Consider the following 17792-nt stretch of genomic DNA (forward strand, 5'->3'; position numbering starts at 1 on the left):
GGCTGACGGTGGTGCGGCCTGAGGTAGGTGGAGTCACCACAGACCTGGACGGGAGCCTGGCGGGGTCAGCCCCCGACGAGCTGCCTGGCGCATGGCTGTGTGGGGCTTAGGGGGCCGCCTGGGCCTGCTCGGGGGTGTCGGCGCCGGTAGACTACTATGTCCCCGTTTCCAGAGCCACCGCCCCCAGGGCGTGAAAGACGGGGACGGGTGAGTGCCTGCTGGATAGCAGCTCGGCTACCTGCTGTGAATGGTGGTCGCTGTGGTGACGTCACACCGCTATGAGATCACCGCTGCAGCCGGTGACGTCCTCTCTTAGGCCTAAGCGGTCACGTGGCCACGCGGGCACCGTAGAAGCCAGAGACCAAGATTTCTTTGCATAGGCCCGAAGGCGACCCAGCTCTCAGGCGTCCAGGCAGGGCCTATCCCACAGGGGGGCCAGGAGGGCCATCATGCCAGGCCTTGCAGTCACGTGGGGCCTCAGTTCAGATTTTGACCTTTGTCCGCGGCGGTTTCTCCTTTAAGACACAGAGATACACCCACTCGCTCTGAAGATGGCTGTCATCATAGACCTTTAAATTTGCAGCTCATCGCTGGACCTCAGAACCTGAAGCTACCATGCATTAATAATGGATCGATATAGTTCATAGATCCAGTAACGGAATGTTTTGAACAACCTCGCAATGCCAAGTTTAAAGTTGAAGCCTGTATTAAAGGCTTTTTGAAAAGCAATTCAAATTTCAAATTCTGGCAATTTGAAAATGCCAGAATTTGACTCTGTTTTAGCAATTTTTCATTTTTGAGCGTACCTGAAGCTTCACAGAATGTTAGTGGCCCAGATGGCTTTCTCTCCGAGAAGCCGGCACTTGCGGAATAGAAAAGAGTTTGGATGGGTGGAAGTAGGAGTTTGGGGGAAGTAAGGTAGTCTTGGGCATGAATCCCAGCCTTATGTGTTCCTGGGTGACCTGGGAAGGCAAGTCGCGACCTGTGAACTCCAGTTTTCTCCACGTGAAATGAAGGGTGTAGGTAGCTCCTACCTTTGGGGCTGTGGAAAGATCCCACGGATGATTCCAGGAGATAATGCCAGGAATCCAACACAATGGAGAGACTATGGAAAGTGATCAGTAAACTCCGTGAACATTTATTGAGCATGAGCTACTCTGCCGTTATGAATATGGGCAAGACACAGAACCCACCCACAAAGGGTAGAACTAGGAAGAAAGAGGGGAATGGTGTCAGCAAAGGAGGGTTAAATGCTGCCTCTGAGGTTACGAGCAGCAAGATGAGACCCACTGAGGGTGGTGTCACACTGGGTAAGCCATTCCCACTCATCCACTGTCTTGATGTCTGTTTCTCCTCAGGCCTCAGTCTTCCTTGAAGACACCCAAGATCCCCAAGATATACACCAAAACAGGAGACAAAGGTAGGGGCAAGTGAAACGTGCACCAAAAAAAAAAAAGTCAGCTTCATCTTAAAGTTTTGTTGGGGCGCCTGGGTAGCTCAGTCATTAAGCGTCTGCCTTCAGCTCAGGTCGTGGTTCCAGGGTCCTGGGATTGTGCCCTGTAATAGGCTCCCTGCTCAAAAGGAAGGCTGCTTCTCCCTCTCCCACTCCCCCTGCTTCTGTTCCCTCTCTCGCTGTGTCTCTCTGTCAAATAAATAAAATCTTAAAAAAAAAAAGTTTTGCCAAATTGTTCCCAGTCCTTAAAAATTATGTAATGGATCTCAATAAATATTAATGTTCTATGAAATGAAGGATGTCTAAGATCTATATAAAATATATATATTTTAAAGATTTATTTATTAGAGAGAGAGAGAGAACACATGCACAAGAGGGAGAGAGGGGCAGAGGGAGATGGAGAGAGAATCTGAAGCAGACTCTCTGCCCTGAGCACAAGGCCCAGTGCTGGGCTCAGTTGTACAACCCTGGGATCATGACCTGAGCCAGGTGCTTAACTGACAGAGCCACCCAAGCACCCTACATGCCTAAGATAACGCCTAAGATATATAAGTGATAAAAGCCAGTTGCAGAACAATCCAAGTAATTGAAATCCACTTGGATAAAACTGTGTTGTGTGTGTATGTATGTATGTGTTCAGATAGGCATAGAATAGTCTGAAAGCTTACACCTGGGAGAGGGATTGAGTTTTGAGAGGGAACGAACAGAAGGGTTTTTATCATTTATGGTACATACTTCTATCCTGTTATTGTTTGTAATGAGCGGATATTACTTTGATTATTTAAACAATACCAGAACAGGACGCTTGGGTGGCTCAGTTGGTTAAGCATCTGCCTTCGGCTCAGGTCATGATCCCAGAATCCTGGGATCGAGTCCCGAATCGGGCTCCCTGCTCATTGGGCAGCCTGTTCTTCTGCCTGCTGCTCCCCTCTCTCTGTGACAAATAAATAAAATCTTTTTTAAAAAAATAAAATAAACATGGCATCTGGGTGGCTTAGTGAGTTAAAGCCTCTGCCTTCAGCTCAGGTCATGATCTCAGGGTCCTGGGATCAAGCCCCACGTCGGGCTCTCTGCTCAGCGGGGAGCCTGCTTCCTCCTCTCTCTCTCTCTCTGCCTGCCTCTCTGCCTACTTGTGATCTGTCAAATAAATAAATAAAAATCTTAAAAATAAATAAATAAATAAAACCTTTGGAAAAAAATAAACAATACAGGAATGTAACATACAGAAAAAACGTGAGATGTGGAAGAACATGTCAGTCTGACACGTTTTCTAAAGTTTAAAACTGTGCAGATTACTAGTGTATGTGTATTTTGGTGGGTCTATACTTATGTAGTAAAGTGTGAACATGTATAGGAGACACTTAATGACACTGACCTGTACTCTTAGAAATGGTTAAAACAGTAAGTTTTGTGTTATGTATATGTTATCACAATTAAAAAAAAAAAAAGGGAAAGAAAATGTGCCCAGAGACAACAAGCAGAAGGTAGTGTTGATGCTCTTCAGCAGAGACCCCAAAGGACAATGTGGTCCAGTCAAGCTGGGTCATTTAGCTCCTTGCATAGCACACTGTGGGCTCAGTGAGAAGATACTGGAAAGACCTCATTGTAGGACCGGGTTTAGGGTAGGTGATTGGGGGAGAATTCCAGAAAGTGGGGCTTTCGCTCTGGATTGGATGATGTAGGGAGCAAGGCTAATTTTATAGTTGGGTTTCTTAAATCACTCTGAGCTAGAAGGTAGGAGAGACAAAGAGAGGCTACAGCTATAATAGATAGAGAAACAGCAGTCCCTCGCCTTGTCCAGAAAATGGGGATCTTTGGTCATGGTTACAGTTTGGGCAGTGTTCTGGGCTCAGACATGATTAGGGAGGCTCTCATTTGGACCTCGGTAAGATGGTGTTCCTTGAACTCGTCCGAGTTCCAGCAGGAGAACACCACAGCCTGCCTGTGAGCGCCAGGCCTGCTCCTGACTTCAGGGAGCAAGTGTGCTCTTGCTCTGTGGTTAGGGGAGAACAGGGGCAAATTGTGACCTAGGCAGAGATACAGAGGACTTTGATTTTATATGAAATATAATTATGATGTATACATAATATGTCCTTCTGTGTCTCATTTCTTTAGCAGGATGGTTTGTCCATAATTTAGGGGGCTTAAAAGTGTATCAGGAAAGAAGTGAGGGTAGGGTTTACCCTTAGGAGTAGCAATAGAAATGGAGTCCGTGGGGGCTTCAGGGATCTGATCCTTTTCTAGTTCTCAATGTGGTTGCTGATCACGGGTATATTCAGGCAGTGGCGATTCTTCAACACGTACACTTCATTCTTTTTTTTAAGATTTTATGTATTTGAGAGAAAGAAAGAGCCCGAGCCGGGGGAGGGGCAGAGGGAGAGAGAGAATTTCAAGCAGACTCCATGCTGAGCGGGAAGCTCAACGCAGGGCTCAATGCCAGAACTCCGGGATCATGACCTTAACCGAAGGCAGACCCTTAACTGACTGTGCCCCCAGATGCCCCCAGCTTGTACTGTTACGGTTTGAGCACTTTTCAGCGTATATGTTATACTTCAGGTGGAAAAATTTTTTTTAAAGATTTTATTTATTTATTTGACAGAGATCACAAGTAGGCAGCGAGGCGGGCAGAGAGAGAGGGGGAAGCAGGCTCCATACTGAGCAGAGAGCCTGATGCGGGGCTCGATCCCAGGACCCCCAGATCATGACCTGAGCTGAAGGCAGAGGCTTAAACCACTGAGCCACCCAGGCGCCCCCCTCTTTTTTTAAAAAAAGATTTTTTCTACTTACTGGAAAATTTCTTTAAAAGGAGCATATCAAGAAAATTTTTAAAATCTTGACTTGAGTGGCTAAACATATTTTCACAGGGTTTTCTAGCACCTTCACTGGAGAAAGGAGATCGAAAGATGACCAAGTGTTTGAAGCCGTGGGAACGACGGATGAATTAAGTTCAGCTATTGGGTAAGGCCAATGGGATTGACCTTGAGGTTGATTTTGAACTGGCGTCAGTCTGCCTAATTCATGTGAAGCTCCCAAGAGTGCTGGCTGGTCTGTCGGGCTGCCAGCCCTCAAGGAACCCGCCTCGGCCTGGTGGCGCAGGGCCTGTGTTCTGGTCCCTGAGGCTCCTGGGCTCCCTCTGCCCTGCCTGCTCCTGTCTGAAGCTGTCTCACCTCACCCCACCCCCAGCTCCCCCACTCTTCAGGCAAGTACGAGGTGAGGTGCTCAGGACAGATAACGGCAGATGCAGACGGTTGGCCAGCAGAGCAGAGAAGGCAGATGCTTTGGTCTGTGTGCGAGGGCGGCAGGGAGAGGCAGACACCAGATGATGTGGGCAGAGGGGTAGGATGGTGAGGTGCGCATTGGCGGTTTGAGTCAAGAAACTCAGCAAACCATCAGCCCCCAGTCCGTGCAGGCAGGAGACCGGGGATTCCTCAGCGGTGGCTTTGCAGCATGTGAACAAGCATCTCCATGTGCCAGGCATGCCCAGCAGAGCGCCTCAGCCCCCGTACTCCATGGAGCCCATGCTGCCAGAGCCCAGCTCTGGGGCTGGGGAACAGACAGACACTAGAGGGACATCTGCAGACAGTGGGGGCCTGATGCCGCAAAGCTCCGAGGAGGGGCCAACGCCTGGCCTGTGTCGCAGGAACATTAGCCCCTGCTTTGTGCCAGGCAGGAGGCTAGTGCTGTGCCCAGGGCAGATGGTATCCAGCCTACAGAGCTGTCCCACCCTAGATGACCAATGACACATTTGTCTATTTAGTTCTTACTGTGAGATGGGCTACCGAGGCGCCCTGGGGGTTCTTCATTGGCCCTTCGGAGGCCGTTCACTCTTGTCTTCGCTGGTGTGCCCAGGATGTGGCCTGCATCACGTGGTAACACTGTCAGCCCCAGTCCCCTCATTCTTCAGCTTCTAGGTGGGTCCAGCCAACGGGAGGCACCAGCAGATGGGACATTAGTGGAGGCAGGTGTGGGAGCATTTCTGCTCCTGCTCCTCAGCAACTCTCGCCCAGCCAGCTGCACATTGGGGTTCCAGCTCTCCTGGGGTGGTGACACCTTTGACCCTCCCTTACCCCTTCAGGCCCCTGCTTTTCCTCATCTTTGCCATCCAGTGTCAGTTTCCAGAACTGTTTCCATACTCTATTCATAGTCCCTTTGCCAGCCTTTCCTCCAGGAATCCTGCGAAGGCACCACTGACTTTTCCCTGCCGGGAATCTGCCTGGTGCAGAGAGAGGGTGCAGAGTTTGGAGGGAAACAGGAGCTGGGGTCCTGATCTGCATCTGGGGTGCTTGGTTTTCCCCGTCCCACCTGCCTTCCCAGGGAACTCCTACTCAGCCTTCAGAGTCCCACCTCTAGCACTGCTTCCTCCAGGAAGCCCTCCCTGAACCCCAGCCAAGGCCAGTTCACAGGACTCCTGCCCTTTCCTCCAGAGCGCTGACCTCAGTTCACATGCAGTCATCTCCCTGTCCTGCCGAACAGAGCCTGTGTCCCATGCGCTCATACAGACCTGCCTGGACTGGGCCAGAGCTGGCATGGAAAATGGAAGCATTGACTGGTTGAGTAATGGGTATGAGAAAAGGCATTTTGAGCAACACACGCCTGCTAACCAAGTGAAAGGTTCTGACATTCTTCTTGTCAGCAAGAAAATTACCCCATGTGTTTGAGCAGTATTAGCTGGGTGACCCATCCCAGCAAACTGGCTGCCTCGTGTAAGGCAGGGCCCAGGCACATTCTGTTAGAGGCAGATTCTTTTCTTTTTTTCTCATAGGTTTGCTTTGGAATTCATCACTGAGAAAGGCCACCCATTTGCTGAAGAGCTTCAGAAAGTAAGTAATACCGTCTCACCCCGCACTGGGCTATTATCCGTGCGGCCAGGCGGCTGTGACCGCACTTGCCATGTGACCATCTCTTCCTCTCTCTGCCACCTGGGGCTAATCGCTCTTTCTCTGGGAGCCTTAGTTTCTCCATCTGCCAGACAGGGATACACACCATCCTCCCTCCCAGGCAGGTGGTGAGGCTAGTACCCGGGGGGCAAGTGTCACGTGCAGTGGACTTGACAGGGCAATTCTGCCCCATCCCAGAGGACGCTCAGCAACATCTATTGTTATTTTCGGTGGTTACAAGTGGAGGCGGGGCGCTCCTGGCATCCGGGCGGCAGAGACCAGGGGACGCAGGTAACATCCCACAGTTCATGGGACACCCCCACACCAGAGAGTGCTCCGGGCCCAGACATCAGCAGCCTCTGGGCTGGAGAAAGCCAGGAAGGCCAGCTTCAGTAAGCTCTCCGCCTTTGGACTTTGTGGCTATTAGTATTTGTGTTGTCCAACTTAGGAAGCATAGAGGCCCTGGCCCCCAGACAGGCCTTCGGCAGTGGGAGGGACACACTCCCCACCCCTGAACATGCAAGACAAGGTTACAGTCTACAGGGTGACCTGAGACTAGAAACTGCTCCTTGCAGGTCAGCCCTAAGCCCACTGCAGTCCTCCAGGCCAGACCAGAGCCCACTTAGGCTCCTGGGAACAGACGGAGGGTAGTGAGGGGGCTGCAGAAAGATGGGAGACTTCAATTGCTAGAACATTCTATGAAAAGGCCCCTCTGTGGACTGGAGGATAGTTTGTAGCCTCACAATGGAGAAATGGTTGTATCCCCATATGCCCCGTGGTCATTTCTAGATGTGCTCATCTCTGAGCAGAGTTTGCAGAGGGAAAAGTCTGGGAAGGTGGGCCAGTGACATGATGAGCTGACCTGAGCTGGCTTGAGGCCCTTGTCCTCTGGGTCACAGCATCAACATCACTTCCACTGGGGCCTGGGCTACCCACCTGGCCCCTCGCGGGCACCACCAAGGTGGTGAGGTGGTCTGATCCATCTGTCTCCCCACTGGCCAGGGCCCCCTGAGGGTGCAGCCTATGACTTTTTACCCAGGAGCACTGCCTGGGCCTTGCCCTCCTCGCAAAAGCACTTGAGCTGGAGGTCATTGTCCATGTTGCATGGGGGTGCCAGTCGGGAATCAACTAGAGCTGGGGTCCTAGTCCCAAACCAGTGCCAGCTCCCTCCAGTCCTAGGGGCAGACGCTGTAGGAGGCCAAGCCCCGGGGTAATATCAATACCGTGCCTCCCCCTGGAAGCCCCAGAGACACCAGACTCACTCAAGTAACTCACCCAAGTGGCAGCCCAAGGAGGGTTCCGGTCTGCTGCTGGGTGGGTGGCCTCTGCTCTCCTCTATCATGTCCTGCTCTTGGCAGGCTGTCACCGTGACTGTGTTCACAGAGGCCGCAGGCCCCCACCCACCCGACAGCCCCCCATGCAGCTTGAGTGGACTCTGGCTAGGCACGGGGTCCAAGGTGGTGTTGCGGGTGTCCTTGGCACGGGTGCCTGTGGCTCGTTGTCATGCAGGGGCTGACCACGTTCTCCCAGATGCTCGTCCTTTGTGGTTTAGAGAGCACTGTCATGTTTGGTGTCTTGGCCCAGCTGTCCTACAGTGGAAAACCAAAGCTGTCAGTTTAGAGAAAAGGGAAAAATCTCAAGGGGCCTAGGCATGAGGGAGGTGAAGACGGGTTGAGAAGATACTCGTCACTGGGCCATCACTGGGTGCTTGTCACTCCTCATTGGTGTGACCTGGGTATCCCTGAGGGACCCAGGGTCCAGCTCAGCAGAGCTGGCGTGCATAGGGTTCAGGCCGACCTTGTTAATTCATCAGCCTCCAAATGCCAGCTAGCTAAGGGATCGGAGCATCCCCGCCAGGCCTGCCCAGGGAGCACCTCTGCATGCGGAGCCCGTCATCTCTGCTTGGCCTGCCGCAAGTGGATCTTCATTCTTGCCCTATGTTGCTTCCCCAGATCCAGTGCTCGCTGCAGGATGTCGGCTCTGCTCTGGCCACACCACGCTCCTCAGCCAGGGAGGCTCACCTAAGTAATGTCTCTGTGCTTGGAGGGCCTGAGGTGGTGTGGGGGGGACTCTGTCCTGGGTGTCCCCTGGGTCCCCTGGCAGCCTGGCCCCTAGACCCCGAGAAGGAACGACCTCCCGAGCCCATGGGAGGGGTTTGCAGAACACCTGGGCAGAAGGGACGCAGGGGTGGTTTCCTTGGTCTGGTGGGCCGTGGATGTCATGGCCGTGTCTTTCTGCTTCACCCCTCAGGACACGCCGCATTCGAGGCAGGGTGCATCCTGGAGCTGGAGCAGTGGATCGACAAGTACTCCAGCCAGCTGCCCCCACTCACAGCCTTCATCCTGCCGGTGGGCACTGCGGGGTCTCACCCAGGGGGTGGCTGCCAGCCGGGCGTGTTCCTGGAGACACACAGACATTGACTGAGTCCTCTCTTTAATTTTTGCCGGTGACAGAAGCCGCCCCCCAGCCTCTTGAGTCCCCTCCAGACCCTCACAATTCTCTCCCCCACCCCTGCAGGGCCCCTGGAAGCAGAACACTGCCCACTGGGGTACAGGGCCCTATGTATCTGCCAGCTCATCTGGCTGCTGTGGGTACACCTGCACCCCACACCGGCTTCCCCCCTCCTCCACCCCTGCCAACACCCACTTTCTCCTTGCAGTCGGGAGGCAAGAGCAGCTCTGTGCTGCACTTCTGCCGTGCTGTGTGCCGCCGAGCAGAGAGACGGTAAGGGGGCCGAGGGAGAGGACGGGGCATGCATGTCCCGGGGGGGTTGGCTCCGTGCCTTGCAGCCGGCAGTGGACAGACCTTCACCTGCCATTTTTGCCATACCAGGTGGCCACCAGCCAGACCAGGTGTCTGTCCTCAGGGGATGTCACACCATGAGCAGGGCTGTGAGGGATGTGCCATGGGCACAGGGATGCCTTGTGAGGCAGGAGTTGAAGGCTTGGGGGCGCTGGGGAGGGGCAGTGTGCGGGGCGAGGGGATAGTCAGGGCAGAGGTGACCCTGCACGGAATGGACACAAAGGAAGCTGAGTGTCAGGGTCCAGGGCGAGAACATGCGGGGCATGGTGAGACCAGAGGCCACGGGGCCTCATCGGTGCAGAGAGGTCTGCCTCTGTCCTGAGAGCCCCAGGAAGCCATGGATGATGGGTTTTAGGCCGTGGGGTAACATGAAGGGACCCTGCCGGCTGCTGGGTAGAAAAGGGCCCAGAGGAGCCCCCGTGGCTCTGGGGGGCCTAAGGGGGAAGCTCGCCACGGACCCACCAGCCACTGTGCCAACACCTGTGACGTGGAGTCAGGTGGGGGAGGTCCCCCAAGAGCTCCCAACAGCCTTTTCAGAGAAACTTTAAAAGAGCTCACAGCAAAGCCTCCATGGACACGGAGAGCAGCTGTCAGCCAGCTTTCCAGAGAAGTGGAAGGAAAGCCCCACTTGGAGAGTCGGCAGGGCTGTGCTGGGCACTTCCTGTTCCTTCTTTCATTGGTGCCACGTGATAACCTTGGCAGAGAGGCGGTCGCAGCCCCCAGCATACGGGAGCCAGGGAACTGGAGCTCAGAGAGGTGATGTCCTGGCCAGGGCGGTGAGCCAGCTGCTCCCGAGCTGAGCTCTGTCCACAGCCTCCCATCATAAAACTTTCCTCACTCATGGAAGGTTCTTGGGCCCAAGCAGTTGGCCAGAGTGATCTCGGGTAACAGAGCTCCCAGGTAACAGAGCTCCAGCCTCAAAAGAACAAATCAATTATTTGTACAAAACTAGCCACCTCGGCAGTGCTCATAAAGCAAAAAATTGGAGAAACCCAAAGGCCCAGCAATGGGCCCCATACAGAGGATGGGTCCTCGGTACACAGGACAGGGAGGTAAAGACGTGCCTAAGGGATGGAAAAGCCACTTGGGCAGGGGCCACAGATGGAGAGCCTCAGTTTGGGGGGAGCACCTCCCAGCAAGGGTTCTGTGGCAGAGGGCACGTGCAGGAGGGGCCTAGCAAGGGCAGATGGCAGTCCACTGTCTGGTACGTCTGCATCTGGACTGGCAAGGAACAGCTGGTGTGGGACCCAGCCCCAGGACCCCGGAGTGCACGTGACGTGGTGTTTCCTCTCCTTCCAGTGTGGTGCCCCTTGTCCAGATGGGTGAGACGGATGCTAACGTGGCCAAGTTCTTAAACAGGTACTCAGATTGAATTCGGGGCATCCCCGGTCTCCCTCTGAAAAACTAGGCCCACTGTGGCAAGTGACAATAAGGCCAGGGGCCCCACATGCTCCTTCATTCCTTTCATACCCACAGAGGGTCTGCGACGTGCTGGGTGCTGGGCCAGCCACAGGGATGCTGCTGAGAACAAGGCAGGCACCGTCCCTTTCCCTGGGGAGGTGACGATTTCACTGGGAGAGGCTGTTAAAAAACTGGCAGCACAAAACATAAAAACAAAAGGACAGTATGTAGCAAGGGGCCCACTTTCAGGTTTGAGGGACCAGGGAGCTCAGGCTGGGATCTCTCAGCCCCTACCTGCAAGGCCCTGGGGCCATGTCAACTGAGAAGAGACAGCACAGCCAAGTGGGCTCGGGGCCATCCGAGCCCAGGGGCCCCCGTGCAGGACTCGGTGAGCTGGGCTGGCCCTGGGGAGGCTCCACCAGATTCTGTTAAAGCCTTGGCTCATGCAGTTGGGGGCCCAGGGGCAGGCTGACAATCCAGGGGCCCCTGGGAGCTGTCCTGGGTGTCCAGAAAGTGACTTCACAGCCAGGGTCTGACCCCTTGCTGTGGTCACTCTTCCCACTGGGCTATGACCTGAGCAGCTCCATTCTTCCTGGGAGGTGGGTGGGCCTGAAGGGAATGAGGAAGGTTCCATTCCTCATCATGGCAGTGATCTTTGGGGAACATTATAGTCCAGTGTGTGTGGGCTGAGCCCGTTCATTCCCTCAGCAAGGAAAGCGGCACTGAGCATGTGAGATAAAAGTATGTCACTACCCTCCAGGAAGGGGGGACCACCAGAGTAGAATCTCTTCCACTGGTCCCAACCCCCACTCCCAGAGAGACAGTCAGGCACTGGCGGGGGGGCGGGGGGCCACGATCCCAGTGGGAGCGTGGGTCTGGGAAGGTTCCAGCAGGACCTGGCACGGAGCTGGCCTCAGAGAGTAGGATTGGGGCGGGAGAGGAGGAGGAGGGTGGGGGGGTCAGTGCTCAACATGGGAACAAGGAAAAGTGGGGGAACCACTGAGAGGTAGGCGGCTTCCTGAACTCACTGTGGCCATCTTAAGGGCAGGCTGGGCCTCTCCAGTTTGGGGTGTCCCAGTCCCAGTTGCTGGTAGGTGCAGAAACCAGCCATCAGGTGCATCAGCCCTGTCACCCGAGTCACAGAAGAGGGCCTGGAGGGCCATCCATCAAGGCCGAGTTGGCTGCGTACCCCTGTCCTGCCCAGTGTTCCTAGGGCATGATTTATATTTCCTCCTTGAAGGCTAATATGGGAAGGACCCGGTTAGCATTGATCTCTCATTTCAAATCATCCCATTGACTTCTCTGCCCCTCCAGACTCAGTGACTATCTCTTCACGTTAGCCAGATATGCGGCCATGAAAGAGGGGAATCAGGAAAAAATATACAAGAAAAATGACCCGTCGGACCAAGCCTGAGGCACGTGGAAATAACTCAAAGTGGGGAGATCTGCAGACTCTCTCGCAGGCGAAGGGTGTGTCCTTCCTGTCCCGATTCCTGAAGATCCTGGCCGGGGTAGGGCTGCATGAGCCTCCTGGCCCCTCCCGGGTCACAGAGGACGTGAGAGTGAATGAATGGAGTATTGCCGAAAGTCAGGTCAAGTGACTGCTGCAAGGAAGAGCCACGTAGAAAAAAATAAAAGTGGGACAAGCTGGAGCCATGTATGTGTGTGTGCCCGCTGCAAGCGCAGGGCCGTGGAGATTTGGAATGGAACCGGAGGCCCTTGGAAATGGACTTGAGATTTAGCTTGGCCACGCAGACCGTAAATGTCACGTTTCTAAAGGGGAAGGCAGAGGGGATTTAGCAGTTTGGTAGCCTCTGAGCCAGCATGCCCGCCCATGTGGGGGGTGTGTGTGTGTCGGGGGGGGGGGGACAGGTCAGACCCACGAGGGGTGTGCACAGCAGGAGGGAAGCCCAGAGACCAACCACCCTCCTGGAGGGGATCCTGCCTTCCTTGGTGGGGGAGCGCTGAGGGTCGAGGGGCAGAGACCTTGGTGAGAGGGAACAGCACTGCTCAGAGGAGGATTTCTTTCTCTGCTGGTCTCGGCCTCTGAGATCTGTGCCATGGCTGTACTTCATTTCTCTTGTCACCCCTGCAACCGCACCCCCTGCCCCCACACGAAACAACTCTGCCAGTGCCAGCTGTGTCCTTGGGAAGGGGATACTTATGCCGGGCAAGGAGGCGGCCCCGAGAACGTGAAGACAGCACACTGCTAATGGCAGGAAATGACTCCGGAAGGGCAGGCTCTTGCGAACCTGTCAGGGCCGAGCCGCCTGGTTCGGCAGCAATCACTCACTCACCGAGCAGCCCCAACTCAGCGCCAGGCACCAGCCCGGCTCAGGGAGCCTGGTCACACTGGTTCCTGGCCAGCGGCTCCACGACTGCAGAGACCATCAGTCACGTGCGGACTTTGGCTCTCATTGCCACCACCATGTGCCTGCTAGTTTTGCCGAAGGAACAGGGACAGTGCATCCTGCTGGGTCGGTCCTTGGGTTCCCAGCAGGACACGCTGACCCTCTTTAGCCAAGACGGTGTGGCCGAGGCCCCAGCGAGCGTGGGTGAGGGTGAGGGCCCCCCCAGTGGCTAGCAACAGGCCTGGTACACCGCGGGTGCTTAGTGCTGGGGGGCAGAGCTGAACGCCTCGAAGGCAACAGCATGTCAGGAGGGGCTCGGCGCTCAGGCTGGGGCGGCAGGAGCTCGCAGGGACAGGGACCCACTCCCCTCACTCAGTTCTGCCTGCCCCTTCAGATCCTGCTGGAAGGAGCAGGACATAGTTACCGAAATGACAACCTCACGCCCCTAGCCATGGTCAGACACCCTGCAAAGGACAAGAGAAGCTCTGTGAGTCAATACAGCATCGAGGGAGCCCTCGAAACAAAACAGTCCGCCTTTTGCTGGATCCCGGGCCCCAGCAGCCTTTGCCAGGAGAAGCCATCACAGGCCTGACTTTCTCCCTCCAGGTCCCCAGGCCCTGTCTCAGCCTCCTCCTGGTGTTGGCCCACAGACATGCCCCAAGACATGACCTGGGTGCAGGGCCCATTAGGCAGCTCAGGAGGGGCCTCCCGCGTTGCCAGCCTGGGGAAAACAGCAGGCCAGCTCCGCGGGCCCAGAGGACGGACTGGAGGGGAACGTTAGCTCCTCTGCGGTGCCTTGCGGAGCCCAAAGAAAAAGGTAGCCTGCGCACCCCTCCATGCACTCCCCAAAATAGCCTCCCGTATCTGGAGCCTGGTGGGGAAACATGAACGCAAAACTTCGCCATCAACACACACGACTACGCGACTAGGCACAAAGCCCTTGCGGCCTGAAGGTTTGCACGTGGCTGGGAAAGCTTCCAAGATCTAGCCCCCTTGCACCTGAGGGCAGGCTCTGGCAAGAAAACAGTGGGCTGCTTTTACTTAAAATTATGAGGCCTCGAGGCGCCTGGCTGGCTCAGTCGGAGAAGTGTGCGACAATTGTGGGGTTGTAAGTTCGAGCCCCATGTTGGGCAGAGAGAGTCTTAAATATGAAAATTAAGGGCGCCTGGGTGGCTCGGTTGGTTGAGGGACTGCCTTCGGCTCAGGTCATGATCCCGGACTTCCAGGATCGAGTCCCGCATCGGGCTCCTAGCTCCTTGGGGAGTCTGCTTCTCCCTCTGACCTTCTCCTCTCTCATGCTCTCTCTCATTCTCTCTCAAATAAATAAATAAAATCTTAAAATAAAATAATTAAGGCGCCCGGCTAGCTCAGTCAGTAGAGCATGAGACTCTTAAAATAATTAAAATTAAAATTAAACATATGTGAGTCCTTGTTGATCATAGGTCTTTTGCATAACTTGGATTTTAAAAAATAGCATGTGAAAATTGTATTTATCCTGACTTCTGGGGTATGGGCGCTCCGGTATGCTGGCTCACCTGCCTTCCCCTGCCCCGCCAGGCTCTCGGGGCGGGGACACATTTAGTTCCCCCGCTGGTGGTTGGACAGTGAGAGAATCCACACACTAGCCAGCACCTGGGAGGGGTTTACCGCCCGCCAGGCCCCGATCCAGGGGTCCCACAGTCCGCATGCTCGTTCAAACTTCACAGCGACCCTGAAATGGGCACTTTCTGCAGGGGAGAAGACTGAGGCTCGGGGGAAGCCCCTTCCTTGTCTCCGGGAGTCAGTCCGGAAGTCAGCACCAAGGTGCCGGCCCAGGATGGGGCCTTGCGACCGCCCCCCCAGCAGCACCCCTTGACAGCCGTTTTAATCACGACCTGGGCCGCCAAGAACAATGTCAGAAGCTAATAGATTCTCCTGTCTCATTTCTCAACCTAGTTTCCCTTAACTGATATCTCCTGGCTATTGTTAATGTGTGTTTCTCACCGAGTAATTTTCTCAGCCTGAACTTGTAACACATCCCAATGACAAACGTCCTGGTTCCGAATCCCCCGTCAGCTGCAATGTCACCCTCGCCTCCTCCCCCATGACACCTTCCTCTGACAGCCCATCCAGTTTTATGATCGCTCTGTCCCAGTTATCACTACTGAACCTTTAAGAATCCAGACGCACTTCGAGTTTAATTGAATAAAATTCCTTGTATAATAAATTCCGCATGTATGCTACATAAATCAGCACCGGGAAGGATTTGTGGCTAATCCCTCCCTTCCCTCACCCGGGCTTGGGAGTCTCCCTGGCAATACTGGACCCAAGCTGTCCCGGTCTTGCCTACCGGGGGGACTCACCTTTGCAAGCCCGACTAGGCGTGCTATCCTCCTTCTCCCGGAGTCCCTCATGGAAGGCTATGCTTGAGCCCAAGCAGAGGCAGGGGACAGGCAAGCTGAGGACATCTGAGGCCTTGGGGATGTTCCTTGTGTTCTCTCCCACTCCACAGAATCAGACATTTCCAACAGAGGCTACGTGCACACTCTCTCAGGACAGACACGCACACATGTGTTCACAGGACGTGGACAGTTTGAGGCAGACCACAGAAGCCCCAGGGATGTATCGCTTCTTTAAAATAACCAGTGGAGGGGCGCCTGGGTGGCTCAGTGGGTTAAAGCCTGTGCCTTTGGTTCAGGTCATGATCCCAGGGTCCTGGGATTGAGGCCTGCATCAGGCTGTCTGCTCTGATGGGAGCCTGCTTCCTCCTCTCTCTCTGCCTGCCTCTCTGCCTACTTGTGATCTCTGTCTGTTAAATAAATAAAATCTTAAATAGAATAAAATAAAATAACCAGTGCAGGGACCCCCAGGTGGCTCTGTGGGTTAAGCGTCTGCCTTTAGCTCGGATTATGATCCCAGGCTCCAGGGATAGAGTCCCGCATCAGGCTCTCTGCTCAGTGGGGAGTCTGCTTCTCCCTCTCCCTCTACCTGCTATTCCCCCCTGCTTGTTCATGCTCTGTCAAATAAATAAATAAATATCTTCAAAAAATAAAATAAATAACCAGCACAGCCCACTCTTGATGAGCCAATCTGACTCTCAGTCTGCCTGCCCCTGGAGTTCGCAGACCTCCAGCCTCGCAGGGCAGACTGGGGAGGCCAGGTCTCTGGTGCTTGAGACCATGGAGGGCAGTGAACAGTCAGACACAGAGCTGGGCATCAGTCTAGGCAGACTCGGATTCAAGACCAGCTCTGAAACTTCCTAACTTCATGATTCTGGGTGGCTCGCTCCATCTTTCTCAGACCCACTTCTTCATCTGTGAGATAGGAAGGTGGATAATATCTACCCCATAGACAGAGGCCACTAAGACAGTTTAATAAGGTGGTACTTTAAAGGACTTAGGGGTGCCTGGGTGGCTCTGTCGGTTCAGTGCCCAACTCTTGGCTTCGGCTCAGGCCATGATCTCGAGGTCGTGAGATCAAATGCCGAGTCAGCCTCCGTGCTCAGCATGGAGACTGCTTGAGATTTTCTCTCCCTCTGCCCCTGCCCCACCCCACCCCCAACGTTCTTTTTCTAAAATAAATAATCTTTTTTTTTAAAAGGATTTAGGTGGCACCTAGGTGGCTCAGTGGGTTAAAGCCTCTGCCTTTGGCTCAGGTCATGATCCCAGGTCCTGGGATCGAGCCCTGCATTGGGCTCTCTGCTTGACGGAGAGCCTGCTTCCTCCCTCTCTCTTTGCCTACTTGTGATCTGTCAAATAAATAAATAAAATCTTAAAAAAAAATGATTTAGCATAACCCCAGCAAGTTACCTGTTTTTTTTTTTTTTTTTAAAGATTTTATTTATTTATTTGACAGAGATCACAAGTAGGCAGAGAGGCAGGCAGAGAGCGAGAGGAGGAAGCAGGCTCCCCGGTGAGCAGAGAGCCCGACGCGGGGCTTGATCCCAGGACCCTGAGATCATGACCTGAGCCGAAGGCAGCGGCTTAACCCACTGAGCCACCCAGGCGCCCCTGTTCGTTTTGTTTTGATTTTAAGATTTATTTATTTGAGAGAGGCAGAACACGAGTGAGAGGGGACAGCAGGTGGGAGACAGAGAATCCTGAACCAGACTTCATGCTGAGTGCGGAGCCCAACAAGGGGCTCGATCTCACGACCCTGAGATCCCGATTTGAGCCTAAATGAGGAGTCAGACGCTCAGCTGACTGAGCACCCCCCAGGCGCCCCAAGTTAACTGTTTTCATAGTTGTTGTTACAACTTGAATTCAGGTTCCAGCCCTGCCGCTTCCCAGCTGAGCTGCCTCCAGTAAACTGTTCGACCAGGCTGAGCCTGTCTTTTATCTTTTACAACTGGGGCTGATGATTCAGCTTCCAGTGGTTCAGGGAATAAGCCCATGGGTTTGGCACGTGTTTGCTGCTCAAGAAAGAAAATGTAGCTATCGTTGAGTTGTGTCTTCTCCTTTTTAAAGCACTTTCAAGGAGCTCAGGCTGGGGTGAAGCTCAAAAGAGCCCTAAGTAGTGCCCCTTCGTTGGTTTGGACTTGCTGAGACCAGGGGACACACGCGGCCTCTGGCAGCGGGGCGGTCCCAGTCAGACCAGAGGCCCTGGCTCCAGTATTCAGACAGAGCGGTAAAAGCCGGGAGGGATCTCAGAGATCACCATTCCCATTTTACAGATGGGAAAACTAAGGCCTAGAGAGAATTTAGTAAGTAAATATTAAAAATGACCACAAATTGAGTAGTGATTGCGTCCAGACATCTTGCTAAACACCTTATCTGCAATGGCTTATTTAATTCTTCTACCCGGCCATGAAGGTGGTACTATGAACATCGCTGTCATCTGTAAATTCCACTGAAAAACCAGCACAGCTGGGAGAAATGGCTTTCTCAAGGTCACATGGCTCTAGGAAGTGGGGCTAGGCTTGAAGTCAGG

At 54.1% G+C, this 17792-nt stretch overlaps 1 protein-coding gene across 1 annotated transcript; it reads left to right on the forward strand.

Moving 5' to 3' along the window:
• Nucleotides 1–56: 56 nt before the first annotated feature.
• MMAB (metabolism of cobalamin associated B) lies at nt 57–12185 on the forward strand. The gene is made up of 9 exons (XM_044244087.1): nt 57–207; nt 1359–1420; nt 4318–4411; nt 6216–6273; nt 8283–8355; nt 8581–8678; nt 8990–9054; nt 10432–10491; nt 11848–12185. Exons 1-9 carry the CDS (start codon nt 92–94, stop codon nt 11945–11947), a joined length of 726 nt encoding a protein of 241 aa, XP_044100022.1. The 5' UTR covers nt 57–91; the 3' UTR covers nt 11948–12185.
• The last annotated feature ends 5607 nt before the right edge of the window (nt 12186–17792 follow it).

This window comes from Neovison vison, chromosome 3 (genome assembly GCF_020171115.1).
Source record: "Neovison vison isolate M4711 chromosome 3, ASM_NN_V1, whole genome shotgun sequence".
Classification (NCBI taxonomy): domain Eukaryota; kingdom Metazoa; phylum Chordata; class Mammalia; order Carnivora; family Mustelidae; genus Neogale; species Neogale vison.

What these genes read in the sequence shown, in the direction of transcription:
- MMAB (XM_044244087.1), top strand. Translation starts at nt 92, where the DNA reads ATGGCTGTGTGGGGCTTAGGGGGCCGCCTGGGCCTGCTCGGGGGTGTC. An exon ending in CACCAAAACAGGAGACAAAG is followed by an intron (nt 1,421 to 4,317) that starts GTAGGGGCAAGT and finishes ATATTTTCACAG; the next exon opens with GGTTTTCTAGCACCTTCACT. An exon ending in GAATTAAGTTCAGCTATTGG is followed by an intron (nt 4,412 to 6,215) that starts GTAAGGCCAATG and finishes TTTTTCTCATAG; the next exon opens with GTTTGCTTTGGAATTCATCA.